The sequence below is a fragment of the Falco cherrug genome, chromosome 12 (assembly GCF_023634085.1).
Source record: "Falco cherrug isolate bFalChe1 chromosome 12, bFalChe1.pri, whole genome shotgun sequence".
NCBI classification, from domain to species: Eukaryota; Metazoa; Chordata; class Aves; order Falconiformes; family Falconidae; genus Falco; species Falco cherrug.
In genome coordinates this window covers 8,699,934-8,714,458 of record NC_073708.1, presented here as the reverse complement: position 1 = coordinate 8,714,458, position 14,525 = coordinate 8,699,934, and the positions used below count along the sequence as shown (strand labels likewise).

At 40.5% G+C, this 14,525-nt stretch overlaps 1 protein-coding gene across 23 annotated transcripts in view; it reads right to left on the bottom strand.

Annotated features, from left to right (window-relative positions):
• The window catches only part of PRRC2C (proline rich coiled-coil 2C), a 75,605-nt gene that overhangs the window by 14,938 nt on the left and 46,142 nt on the right, over positions 1-14,525 (bottom strand). For 11 of the 23 annotated variants that reach the window (XM_055725052.1, XM_055725047.1, XM_055725051.1 and 8 more), the window contains exons 22-26: positions 12,772-13,023; positions 7,497-7,586; positions 5,670-5,771; positions 1,268-1,481; positions 168-371 (exon numbers count right to left, since the gene is read on the bottom strand). In XM_055725052.1, coding sequence (XP_055581027.1) covers positions 168-371; positions 1,268-1,481; positions 5,670-5,771; positions 7,497-7,586; positions 12,772-13,023 — 862 coding nt within the window. The remainder of the gene's footprint in view (positions 1-167; positions 372-1,267; positions 1,482-5,669; positions 5,772-7,496; positions 7,587-12,771; positions 13,024-14,525) is intronic. The other 12 variants (XM_055725059.1, XM_055725069.1, XM_055725062.1 and 9 more) reach the window with 6 other exon arrangements.

Here is a 14,525-nt window from a genome sequence, read left to right as displayed (position 1 = left end):
GACAGAAGCTTGCATATTTAGAGCAGACAATTAGTGAATATTTGATTACAGAGTGCTCTCCATCATTCTGCCTTTACTGCAGATAAAACCAGAACTGAATTAAACTCTTCAGCTTCAGAGCTCCCAAAAAAGCAGACACATGGCTTCTCAGCAATAAACACTATTACCTGCTGCAGACTGAGACACATAGACCTGGGGACTTTGCTGTTGCTGGGCAATGAGGGATGGCATGCAGCTGAGCTGGGAAAAGTGACTGGCAGAAGCTAGGCTGCTCGTCTGCAACTGCTGTGGTTTCACTTTACATATATTAGGTGGGTCTGAGGTGCTTGCAGTCTTCGTACTCAGTGAAGAGGTTGTGTATGTTCCAGCCCCTATGAGGAGGGAAGCAAGCAACACATTATAAGACAGCTGAAGGTATTTCAAAGCCTCATCTTTCAACGGTCAAAGTTTTGGGTCAGTTCTGCAAGCGCAGTCACAAATGGTAAAGAACACTGAAACCTAATGCAGCTGTTCCCATCAATGTAAAACTGACAGGCAGGACAATTCTGTTAAGTTCACTATAGGCAGTGCTGCAACCATAATACATCTCCCTTCTGAAGTACAGAAAGGAGCATATTCAAATACTGAAGTAGAAATCTTGGTTAGTTACACAACATTGTGCCTCTCATGGTTGATGGCTGGCTCCAAAGAAAGGTCTTTTTCAAGTACTTCAGCTGAGATTTGGGCATACATTCTAACATTCCAAGGTGTGAACGTTTAACCAGATAGAGCACCTTTTGTTTGCTGCAAGAACCAAGGTGGCAACCAGTAGTGTGTGTGAAGAGCAGCTGGACATTTGCTCCACCTAGTGCAAAGGGGTTTTTGGTATGAGCTGTTGAAGCTCATATGACACAATGACAGTAACATCACAGTTAGCTGAATATCGGAACTACCATCTGCTCTAAAATCTGCTTGCTTGCCTTCATTCAGCTGAACAAAATGAAACCAATAAGGCAGCCGACAGGAGAAGTTTGCCTTCTCTTTCAAGTCCATGTAAGTAGCATAAGCAGAGAGATGTCATTTTAATATTCCTTTCAGCTGACTGAAGTGAAGTAGGTCAAGTATCTCCTTGTTAGTTAGTATCTCCTTGTTGGTCAGATCTGACATTTCATACTAGCATAAAACTTCTGTTAGCTTTGCATTAAATAACGCCAAAGGGCATCTAATCTCTTGAAAAACTTAACCAAGGAACAATACAACAGGATGCTACAATCGTGACATCTGGTACCTGTTAGCGAAGTTGTTGGTGTAACTGAGGCCACAGGAATAGGAGGCATTGATGCACTAGAGAAAGAGCTGTAAGTACCGCTGCTTGGCCCAGTGTTGTTGCTGCTGCTGCTACTGCCACTGCCACCAGCAATGGGAGATGCTGCTGAAGTCACTGGTGAACTCTTCTCCCCCATGTTTGGGGAATTCTCCCATGCTTTGCGTGCAGACTCCATCTATGTAAAAGAAAACAAATTTCTTTATCTATTAGGAAGTTCCAACAAGTCAAACAGTTTCCTCTTAACAGTACTTTTGAGTTCAAAAGGCAATTCAGGCTTCATGCGAGCCTCTCTTAAAAAAAGTCACCATAATCGTGCAACTCTGTTCATGCAAAAGCATACAGCCTTAAGTTGGAGCTTCTTATCTGTTCCAACTGCACACGTGCACAGTTCATTGTTCTAACATTCAATACTCAAGAGAATTCACTCACACTAATTTGGCTTGGGTTTGTTTGACATAAAGAGCAAAAGAAAGGTAAAAATCTCTCTAAGTATGTCTATGAGGTTCTTTACTTACAAGTTATTTGGGCCACTGAAATGAAATGGCCCCTTGCTTTCTTGGTAAATCATCCATTTTGAGCAATCACCAAAAATATCTAATGCACACTTCAGTAAACATGACTGTAGTCAAGTTTAGATTTCCAAAGCAACTGCTGTTCAAGAAGCAATCATGAGCTGACAGCTTGTGCGCACTGCTTTACATTAATGCTAAAAATGCTTCATGCTCCTCTATTTCTATAATAATGTTGAATTTAAGTCTTGCACAGCAAGGAAGATGAAACTTCAATTGAAATATTTTATACACAACTATCTTTCACCAAAAGTGGAAAGAACTATTGTTTCACTGCAGCCAGTAACTATCAAATTATTGCTACATTAGACACGCAATGCCAAAACTGAACTGAGGGACACTTGTGAGGGACTACTGAAAAGGAAATACAAATGCTCAGACCACACTATTTAAAGGCTTGAACACACAGTCCATGGATTTCTCTACAACCTTCAGCTGTCCCCAGTTGAAACAAAGATTTTGCTAGTACAGCTGGATGCCATAGACTGAAACTGCTCATCTGGCAGACTGTAAGGTTCTCAAGACCAGGTGCTGTCTTTAATGGTATATGTAAAGGGACAAATATATACTCACCAACAAATTGACCTCACTACCTGCATCAATAGAGCTCCCTAACTGAGACTTGCAGTCTCCATAAGTCATCCTTTCAACCTACCCTGTTCCCTGTTGTACATGAGGTAGGCAGAGTCTGGACAGACTGAACATGACTCAAGTTATTTGTCTAGATGTTTCAGAAGTGATAAAAACCCCAAAACATTACTGAAAGAACTGGGTAACAGGTGATCAATACACACCCATATGGGGGGGGGGGGGGGGGGGGGGAGAAAAAAAAATAAAAGAGTTCTGCATTCCTCAAAAGAGTAAAGATAAACTTTGTTACGTATTAACTCGTTTGGAGCCAAGTCACCTATTTTCATTTTTGAGGCCACCTTCCCCAGCAAGCAGTCTGTTCCCCCTCCACAACATTTCAGACAGGGCAAACTTCAAAATTTATTATTCATCTGCTGGAAAGGGTTTTGCTTAAGGTGGGGTACAGGTAACACTACAAGCTCCTTTCTGATCGCCACAGGCTCTGGTAAGACAGGGTAATGCACTGGTACTAAAAGAAAGTGAAATACCACCTGTGAACATCTGAATAAAGAAGGTATAGAAGCTCCTACCATGTTCACCAAGTCTCATGATCTCCTGGAGAAACTACCGATACCAAAAACTGGAGTCTACATACTGTATTTTGTCTTCAATTTTCCAATTTGCAATAAAAGACATGTAACAGAAATCTGAGTTTTCTAACAGCTTTGCTCTTAGAAAGCTCCTTAACAATCTTTAACTTCTTAAGCCAGAAAAAAGATGTAAAAGACACTGGTACCCTAGGAGTGCCTACACAGCACCACCTACAGACCAGATATGAAGGAGTAACAGGCTCTAAATTAACTGAGGCTGGGGAAAGCGCTGTAATTTCACTGATCACTCAGCTGTGGGAAAAGGAGAGCACACGTTGGAGATCATGGTTGCTTGAGGCATCTTTTCACCGCTGACCTGCTAGGGCCTTCACATGGCAATAAAGGCCCAGTAAGTATACCCAAAAACTTAACTGGAGACAAGTACCAATGTGCCTTAAGTACACCAAAGCTTAAGTGAAGAGAAAAACAAAGTTGAAATGTTTCAGATTCTGGACCAGATGCCTACACAAGAATTTTAGATGGAACCTTGGAACATGGGAGAGGGCCAGGCAGCTCAGCTGAATATTGCTTTGGACTTTCTTTTGCTCAGCTCCTTACCTACCAACAGTCCTATCAGCTAAGTCCTTAAGACAACGTCTGCCTTAGTAAAGATGTCTTCAGCAAAGTTACTCCAAAGAAACAAGAGATCTCAACAAGCCTTCCCATGCGAGCACCTTATACCTGCACCTTGGCAGAATGATGCCACGTAGTGGGAGCAATTGTGGCTGAGTTCCCCTGCTGTGACTCCTCACAGACAGTCTGTGATAGGGGATGGAGGAAAGAGGAGGTGTAAGGATTATTCCTTTATGGAGGCAGAGCCTGGAGATTTTGCTCCTTTAGGAGAAGGATCTAAACGCTTTCCTCTCTGCTGCTCCAGAAGTATCTTTAAAAAGAAGCAAGTATTATGTTGCAAAGGATGACATAAAGAGCAGCTCTGCTCTGTAATGAATCAGAAGGCCTGTTGTGAAAGTGATAGTATCTCAGTCCATGCTGCAAAACAAGCCTGTTGCCTTCAGCATTTGCAAAAGGGAGTCAGAGCTCCAGTGGCTGGAATAGAGAAGTTAGAGACAAAGCTGCTTTCAAATGCCTTTCCATTCAGATTTTGGTCAGAATCTTCTTCAAGGTAGCCTCAAACCACAGATGTTTGACATATTTTGTTAGCACACATCCAAGGTCTATCATCCACTGAGAAAGCAATCAAACCACCAACACCAGAACAGCAGAAAGAAACTGCAGTATGAATGACAAATACCACAGTTTGCTTTGTAACTGAGCAGTGTCACATTCTCTGCAGCATCATGCTATAGTAACATTCCTACCTGCATTACATGTGAATCAGATATCCAGCTGCTAAAGTAGTTAAGAGACTGCTATTTTAGAAAAGTGCTTTCAGGCGCCAGAAAGTCAGATTATGGTAACTTATTACATAAGAATGCAATAGAAAACCAGATTTTTGTTAAATTAGCTGTCCCTCTTCAGCCCTCTTCCAATTTTTGCTGGTCTATTGTTTTAAAAGTAATGTTATTCCCACCCCCCCACCCAGAAATAAGGTGTTAAAAAAAGAAAAGCAAAGATTCAACGAGAGATCATTAATAACTATCATCTGTAGAGAACGCAAGCAAGCAGCTGTCAAACCATGCCAGTGAGACAAGTCTCACTGGGATTGACAAGCAATTTTCTCCAAAGTGTTAGTTCCACAACCAATCCCTAGTTTTTTTTAATCTTTTAAAGTTTTAGAGAAACTAAGTTCAAACATCACTCTTCCTTAATACTAGAAGCAGCAACAATATTTCTACTTGTTCAGACACCTGCAGTCACAAACACAAAGCAGATCTAGGACACAAAAAAATAAAAATAATTAAAAAAAAAAAAAGAGACCAACACCTTCTAAATATACAGTAGCAAAGCTACAGCCCAACTCTATGTTAGTGAGTTATACAATATGCACAGTCCAAAATCCAACAAAATGGGAAAACACCATTCCAAATATTCTACACACTTGCTCTACACTGGAGAGCAGAAAACAGAACATTTATTAACACGACAAAACACGTTCTGGCTACCTGATCAAACTGCCCTTCGTAAACACAAAACCACCACCTACATTTCATTATATAGAACTTCAGCCATCCAACTCAAAACCACATTATCACTGCACCAAAATCTTACAGCTAAGAAGAAATCAAGCTTGGCTTACAAGGCACCTCCTTACAGCCTTTAATACCAAACCAGGCAACTTACTTTAAGCTAAACTCTCAGAACACACCTCACCTGCATTCTGATGGTTTGTCATGAACACTATTGTACAATGCTAAAATGCTAGGATCTTTTTTTTCAGGGCAGTGGGAGCCAAGATTGGTTGAGATGCCAAGTGTTAATGCAAAATGGGGTTAGAGAATTGTAATTTAAATGCATCCTTTGATAGTCTTGTGTTTCAGCCATCCGTTTATATGCAAAAGCAGTTCAGCAGAGGAAACAAAGGAAGGCTCTAAAAAAAAGGTTCACCAGCAAGTTCTCCATTAACTTTTTCCCCTGCATGCAAGAAAACAACCCTTAGAGGGATGTGGTACATACCTTGAGGGTGAGGTCGACGGTAGCGGGAGAAACTGGAGTTAGGCTGGAGCTCTGTTGTAGAGTCTCCCTCCTAGGGAGGGGAAGGGTGTGGGGCAGGGGCACCTGAAAGGCAGGCAACACACATCACATTCTAACTATGTCTACTACAAAAGCCCCAGAAAAGCAAAGCTCAAGCTTTATTAAGTGAGCTACAATTTCTTCAAGGCTTGAGCATTTGGCAGGGAGATTTTGATAAAATAAGGTGAAAATCTGGTAGGCGGGGAAAGGCCATTCAGCAGGTGCTGAGGTGCTTCTCATCTCTCTTTAAGAGACTGAAGACTAAGGTTCTAAAGTTTCTATGTCTTCTGCATAAACAAATGCCAATTTTCTGCTTTGGGATTTACCTCAAAGTACCATTTCAGTTTACTGATATGCAAAAATTCTTCCCAAGCCAAGTTTGTCCCCTTTTGTACAAGTACAGTACATGGGGTTTCATGACCTTGAGTTCCAAGATGTAGTTTCTGAAAAAAGGAAGCTATAAACCTCCAAAGTCACAGGACCATGAAACAAACCAAAACAGATTTGCCATCCAGTAACTCAATTCAGTTATCTTCTCTTTGAAAAGATGAAAGACGTGAAACTTAAAGAAATAAACTTGATACAATGCTACTGCTGTCTTTACCCAAGAAAACACTGATGGATTTACTAGAAGTTTTAAATGAAATGTATCGAAAATACTGCAACGGCCAGTCTATTACTGCTAATCATTTCTTCTTCCATTCAGACCACAGCTAATGGACTCTGACTGGATGAGACAAGGCTAATCCAAGAGACAGATACTGAAGCTTTGAAGCAGGTGATAGCACAAATCCTTTTGTGGCCAAGACCCCCTACTTCCTGTGTTGGAAAGCCAACTCCAACACACCACAGGGGAACATACACTAACATCATCAACACAAAAGAATTCACTCTTCTACACTAACCACCAAAGACACAAACACCACCACCACCAGAAAATCCAGCAGAAGAGGAAGTTCAACCAGTATTGCTTGAAATCTGCTTTAAAGGATGCTGCAGTAAGTTCTTTGATGGAATTCACAAGCCATCTTCATAAAAACCAGAGATCCTACTGTATGATTCTTTCTTCCTCCAATCAACAAGTGACTCATCTCTGAGCTAATTCTATTCCTGCTACTCAAACAACAAAAACCACAAGCTCAAAGTTCCCCAACATCCTCCCAGCACACTCTCAAGACAAACTTCATCTCAATACAGGTCACAACCCAGCTCTCAGTCACTACACCATGCTCACACAATCAGGATCATTGGCTTTACGAGGACTGCAAACATCTCATCTCCATAGCATATGAACAACTGAATGCCTGCTGTCTGCTTTCAGAAACCATTAAGCTGCTCCCTTTACACACAGTTGCCGTGATTTCAGGCTACAGTTCAAAATTCCTTTGTCTGTAAAAGCCTTTCTTCAAACTCACCTACAGAGCTTTGCTACTGGTACCACGTTCAAGTCCCAACTGCTGCTGAGAGCACACTCCCTCATTATGCCTATTTTCGCTTTTATAGACTTGTCCCTAGAAATATCTTCTCCACTTTCTGTGCTCTTTAGCTCATCGTGGTTGTTCGAAAGACAAGAAAATACCTGAAGAATTCCAGAACAGATACTAATCAAACCGTATGTCCTTCAGAGTAAGATTACTGGATAATGCACAGCTAGTTAACATGAAAGAAACCCTAGTGGCTTGTTTACTGAAGGAACTATCTTGTGCTTTAAAGAAGCGTGAAAATATTTTCTTGTCTTCAAAGTCAAGACGATCACTGCAATAGACTTACGTTCGTCACCAAAGTCTCCTCCATTTTTGTACTGCTAGTAGCCACTGTGTTAGGATGAGAAGAAGGTGTAGTGTAGTCTGTTACAGACTCCTGTGAAGAAAAATAATTCCATTAAAATATCTCCCTTACCTAAATTAGATTTCCATTTCTTGGACAGGTATCAGCCTTTCTACAGGAGGAGTTCACCAAGCAACAGAAGACTAGAATTTCACACCAGATTTTTCTTAGAAGGCATGTCCAGCAACCCTTACTACTGAATTGCTACTGAGGTCAGAAGAATTCTTGGGCAATTACAGTTTGTCTCATGACCTCAAAATGTGCATCTGGAGACAGGTCCAAATACAGTCTGTAAAGTAAGAATATACAGAGCGATGTACTGCCTGGGCAGTAGACGTACTGACTGTGATGGTGTAACCAATTATCATTTGTCACCCAAGATGCTTTAGCCACCTGTTGGAGGCTTTAGCCTATTTAAAAAATAAAATACATTAGCTGAAAGCTTTCTGTAGCTTTAAATAGATACAGAAATTTCTTGGGTAAATCTATAACAAGTAAGGCCCTCCAGATTAGAAAGAACACATAGGGATGGCTGCAATTTGCAAAACAATTTTCCTTCAAGTCTTGCCTCTGAAAGTCACAAGACTCGGTTCCTCTGGATGGTGGAGTCTACCTTCTGATTTCTGCATTGGGCAGTGATTTCAAGGAAGAAAAGGACTGGAGTGTTCAGTCTACCCAGAGGCTTTCCTTGAAGTTTGTCACAGTTAAGTGGACCTTAACATGCTCAATGAACAAGGTCCACTTTCAGGGACCTAGCTGTAGCCAGTGACTTACTGCAGTTGTAGGTATGAACTGCCCGATGAAAGAGTCTCATCGATAACACTGCCACCTCTCTAAGGAATGACCTCCTGGGAACAAAAGAGGCACTGGTACTTCTGTGAAGCCATGTTCAGCACTGATTTTTAGTTCTTGTCGCTGGGTATCTACTGAGCGTATTCTGGCCAGGCAAACAGGCATTATCAGAACCTGAGCCATAGATTTTGTTAGAGAATGGTGTGATCCTAAATTAGCCAAGATCCACTCTTCAGCAAGCACCACAAACGGCCAAGTTTTACCTGTCTGAAGCCCAGAAAAGGCTCTTATCGTTTCTATGGAACCAAATACCAAGAAGGAACTGAAGGACAAATTAGCAGCAGAACTGTTGATGAGTGCCTGGCCTTGCCAACACATAAGGATTTTGAAGGCACAAACCACATAATGCTTGTTTAGTTGCATCCAACTGGTATAATGATAAGCTATTTAAAAAGTGCATACTCAATTTACTCCTTAAGCCTATGGCAATGTCTCCTAAAAGAGCAATTAAAGCATTAAGATACTAACCGGGCAAATAAAGAATCTTCCTTAAAAGGATGAGCTCATTTTGGTAGAAGACTAGGACAACATAATGGGGCAAGAGAGGACACAATGTGCACATGTGACTTATTATTGTATTTATGAAGGAAACAGAGAACTATTTTCTCCATTTCGTTTTCTTTTACTTGTTAAGCTAGTGAAATATGAGCTATATGATGTTTCTCACAATCTGAACTACTAAACTGCAAGTTGCATGTTTATATTGAATTCCAATAGGCAACCTTAATTTGGGTAGAACAAGGCAAGCACATGAAGCTGCTTTAATCACAAGATCCTTCTAACGAAGTAATTAATTGGCTTCGTGTTTTTTTAAGATGCTTTACTGCATAAGCAAGAGGAAGTTTTTAATATAAACTTTATTAACATTCCTTCAAGGTTTGGATGCAAGTTTTACAGCGTCTCAGCACTAAAATTCCTTACAAAAGAAATCCGATCAAGACTATGGCTAGCTTTCTCATTTTGGAAACTTACAGCTCTTTAAAAACGCTTTTTCACTAGAATTAAAAACAAACCATCATATCAACGCTGATGCCATTAGAAGTACATGTGCAATGCTGAACCATCTGACAATGATTAGTTACGTGCTGAACATGCAGACAAGACAGTGCTTTAGCCATAAGACAACCACTCCATGAACTGTAGGTTAACCACCATCTATCATTTACTGGTACATTAGGTCTAGGAATCTCTTAGATATGGCTTATCACCATAAGCTTCTGTAATTCAGATACAGTGATTCTCCTGTACAACTGTTTTACTGAAGAAACCGACTATTTTATTATAAACCAGTAACAGTAATAATAGCCAGAGCAAAAAACTCTGGCTTTTTTTGAGCTACCTACCAATTATTCGTACCTGAAGAAAAAGAGGTGAATTTTTTCTAACTATGTACTTTGCCCAAAAAGAGGTCACAAAACCTGAAGTGACTTTATGAACAAAAGGACAAGGCAGACAGAGCTGACTTTGCTATAAAGGATAAGGGTGCTATACGGGCTTAATTACTTATTTGATTTATTCTTGATTTATGTAAATCACCCAAACCAGAAAGCCTGAAAGATACTCAAAATTTATTGTCAAGTACAGCCTATGTCCTTCTAGACATCATCTCTGTAAGACACGGCCATTATCAGCTACCTCTGCAAACATTTCATTGCCATGTCCGCAACCAGGTATTGATCATTCCTGTGATTTGAAAGCTTCAAAACTTTAGACAGCATAGGGTGGGGAAAGTCAAGGGGTAAGGTTCCTGATAAGGGTACCTGATTCACAGACTGACACATCAAATTGCCTTTACTCCAAATATACTGCAAACCACAAGAGAAACAGCTACAATTGCTTTAGAGCATCATGCTTATGTTCTAAACTTACACTTCTTGCCAGTATGAGTTGGTTTATATTTCTACAGTTTCTAAGGTAAAACAGTCCTGTATAACTAAATGCACATGCTCTTATTAAGATGTTTGTTTTGGGATGGATGGGGTACTCTTACAAAGCTGCTGCTTCTGAAGGAGGACAACTGGCTTGACTTTTACAGACTTTAAAATCACCAGATACACTAAAGAAAACACGTCTTCCTGGAAGCTGAGTGGTAGTCTGCAAGAAGGATGTTAAAGGGTGTCAAAAGAGAAATCACTTGTTTGCTAAAACTTCAACACTGGACATTGAAACAACAGATTAAAGATGTCATCACTTCCTCATTAAAGAGCAATGGAAAGAGTACAAAGACAAGAGAAAGCAGTTGCAATACAAATCAGTACAGAACTCCAAGGCTGGAGCAGTATTTGAACCCATTTTAAAAGCCACTTTAAGTAGCAGCAAGACTGGTTTATTCCTGCAAAATCTAGATGAAGCTCATCTTATCCAATAAATCTGCAGGTTGTTGGTTCAACTTCCATAGAATTAAGTATAAAATATGACCACCTCTTTCCTAGAAAAAAACCCCAAAACAAACGCAAGACTTGCTGATGCCCTGGAAACTGCTCATGACAAAGGAATTCAAAAGCAAACCTGGAACTGCTGAGACAGGAATATTTAGACCTATTATTAAATGCTTCTATTAACAACCACTTAATGAGTAAATTATTGGGGATTTTCATATCCAGCACAAACTGGAAAGTTTCCTTTCACTCTGGTCTTCCCTACAGACAACAGAAGCCTGGCACTTCAATACTGTGGTAGTTAAAAAAAAAGTCAGAAAGGTACAAAATCCAGACTTCTTTTTGAAGATCTCATACTTTAAAAACACAATTGTAGAGAGGCAATTATGCTGATTTTGGTAGAGCTACTTTATATCAAGCTAGCGTGGAGTAATCAATGAAGATATCTTTCCTATTCTGTATGTGGCTTTGAAGAAACATCTCCTCCTCTTATCTTGAGCTCTGGTCACAGGAGTGTGAAATACAGCGAGAAAAACATAACACACAAACAAACAGCTTTCTTACCAAATATTTGAGCAGCCTGGTGGTTATGGCTCTACACTTCTGCTTCTGTACACAAGAAGGGCACTTTATGTGTTTCTGGTACCAACGTAAACTATTCACATCTACTTAGAAGATAGAAACTGCCAGGAAGGATGTGAAATCCCAGCACCGTATTTTCTTACTTATTTGCCATTCCACTCAAAAAAATCAAGCCTGCAGCTACCATGTCAGACACAAATATCCTCCTTAACAGTTGCTCTGTAACAACACTTCATTGACATAGTGTCTTCTGCTTGCAATGACACCTTGGCAAAAAACTGCCAAAATTGTTGTGTTTTGGGGGGGTTTTTTGGGTTTGTTTGTTTTTTTTTTTTTTGCTTTAACCATGGGTCACAAAGATACATTGTGAGTGATCTGCATTTCAGATTCTTCAACCGCTAATCTAACTTTGACAGAAGATCAGTTTTCCTGAAAGGCATCACAAAATTTCTGCTTAAGACCAGGAAAGGGAAGACTAAGACAGCATGCAAATGAATCTAAACTCACAAAACTGCTTCACAAACATACAAGAAGCATTTTTCCTTTACCAAAGCAGGTGGAACTATTAATTAGCAGCTACTCAAACTGCATGGTTTCTTTACATTTGACAGACGACAACCATAGCTCTTGCTCAAGACACAACACTGCTGTAGTGAGGTCAGTCCCCAACACAGGTCCTTAGGTCAAAAGGAGAGCGCCTTTGTGGATGTTTTTCAGCCAGTGCTACCAATGCACCACAGCTAAGAACTGAGCTGCAGAACAACAAATCCTGACAGCAAGTCACCATCTCATTGTTACAGAGAAGTCAGGGGAGTTCCACACAGACAACTACAATGAGTCCTCAACCTCCTGAGGGAGCTCTGCAAGGGAAACCTTGACAATATCCAAGCCAACAAGAGCTGACATACAGACCCTTTAGGTACACTGAATATTCCTGCTTTAGAGAGTTCTTTTTTCACAGAACAGCACTCAATTCACAGCTTCAGGTCATCCAGGTACTCAACCAACGACTGCACACACCACTTTACTCCAGTTCTCTGCTGAAAGTCAAGCACTCGTCTTGCATATATCGCATATATCTGAGTTTACAGAATCTGCCTGTACAAGGCTCCAGTGCCACACTTTCTACAGCAAGGCTCAGGACAGAGTTTTCACATTTGCAAGGCAGCAAAAAAAGTCTAAAAACTTTCAAACTGATCTTTGTACAGGGGTATGGCAAACAGCATGTCTTTGTACCGCTTCTGGAGAACTGTTTAATTCAAGCAGTACCAATATGTTTCATATCTGCTATCCAGTGGACTCTGCTGTCAGGGTAATTACCCACCAGCAGGCAACCAAGTGTCAATGACATCCATGTAATCATATTTTACACATAGTGCTCAGCGATTTGTTACTATTTTTCTTACCTTTGTGTTTGTTCCAAACTCTGGAGCAGACACAGATATCATCGTTCCTATTTCCGTGCTCAGTTCACTTGCTGCTTTGGTTTCCTTTGCAGTGACAGGTTCTGGACTTCTGACAGAGGTGGGAGATGGCTTCTCCTGTCCCTCAGGTTCTCCCTGTTGGGCATCCTTCACCTTCCTGTTCTTTAAAGAACGCTCTTTCCCAATAGGACCAGGTTTATACTCTTTGTTTTCTACCGGACTCAAGTCTGGAAGCTAAGTTAGTGTTAATTTGTCAGTTATGTCTTCCCTCCCATGTCCTATCCCACAAGAATATTCTAACAGGCTTAAACCTAAATCTAACAAAGCTTTCCTGAAGGGTAAGCATTTTCTAACAGATAAAATCATTTGAGACTAAGTTATTGGTATGTACATGAAATGCATTCATTTTGAACAGGAGGAATCTACACTGTTTTCAAGCAATACGTGTTTTATGGGTAGTGGTAGAGTTCAGCTAGAATAGGATCTAGTTAAAACCTAGAGAAGAAAGCCAGTTTGACTCTCCTCATGTTTAAGAAGTCTTGTGGCTTCTATACTTTTTTGTGCTTTTCTTATACATACAGGTTTATTTTAATTTTCAGAGAATCAGGATTTTACAGGGCCCAGGAAACTACAACAGAAGACTCTACCTTCATTTGAAGATATCTCAATGTATGGATGTTGGCAGCATTTTTCCCTAGGAATTGTGAACTAAGGGGATATCCAAAAAAAACCCCAAACCTACACACAAGTGTTGCCTTATATTGCAGACACCACGGCTGGAATAACTGCTGCAACTCAGTAGTTCCTTTCTGTGCAGCTGAATTAAAGCAGAACGAAGGGCCCCAGGGAACCTGAATGCTCTGCTGTTTGAATAGCCACATCCTTTCTGGCTGAGACTACTCAGCCCATTTCACTACAGAGCAACACAATGATTCTTTAAAGGCAGTCCTGAAAATCCTATTCCTTAAGCTTTGATAGCAGAAAGACAGAAGCTGCTGGTATTGTCTCTATAAATACAAACCAGCTGTTTCAGGAGCAGATGACTCTTCACAACACAATGCCTTTGGGCTTCGGGGAGGGTGGAGTTTCCCAAAGGTATTGGGTACCCTCAGGAGGCCAGCAGAGACTAGCTTTCAGAGGAAAGGAAGAAAACAACAGTAGCACCAGATGTCTGAGCATTCCAATGCAGCAATCAGGAACACGAGACTCATCTCACCCCATGCATTTTTTTCCTCTAACAGTTTACAGAGGCAGAAAATCCTCCAGACACTTTAAGGTCACACTTGGAAAGGTAAACTGCTTTGTTTGAGGTATGGTCCTCTCACATCACCCGTATCAGTCCAACAATACTAACCTCCAATCCTGAACATAAGTCTGTATTTAGGCTTCATAGCAAACAATATTGCTATGGGGGTGGTGGGTGTGTAGGAATTGTTTATTGGGATTTTTTTTTTGTCATCAAGACAGTTAAAGGATTACAGCCCTCTCATTCAGAAGAGCCACAAAAATGTTAATCTCCAGTTAATTTACCGTTTAGTCACATGTTTTGTCTTTCAACAAAATCTACAACAGTCTTTATAACTATAGCCAAGCAGAAAAAAAGGAACTTTGTATACAGTATGAAGCAGACTGACTATATATTTATTTAACTTTAGAGTTCAGTATCTTTACGTGATTTCCTGAGAGCATTTTAGGCATGCTGCTAGTGTATCTGAGATACAGGTTTTGAACGTGCT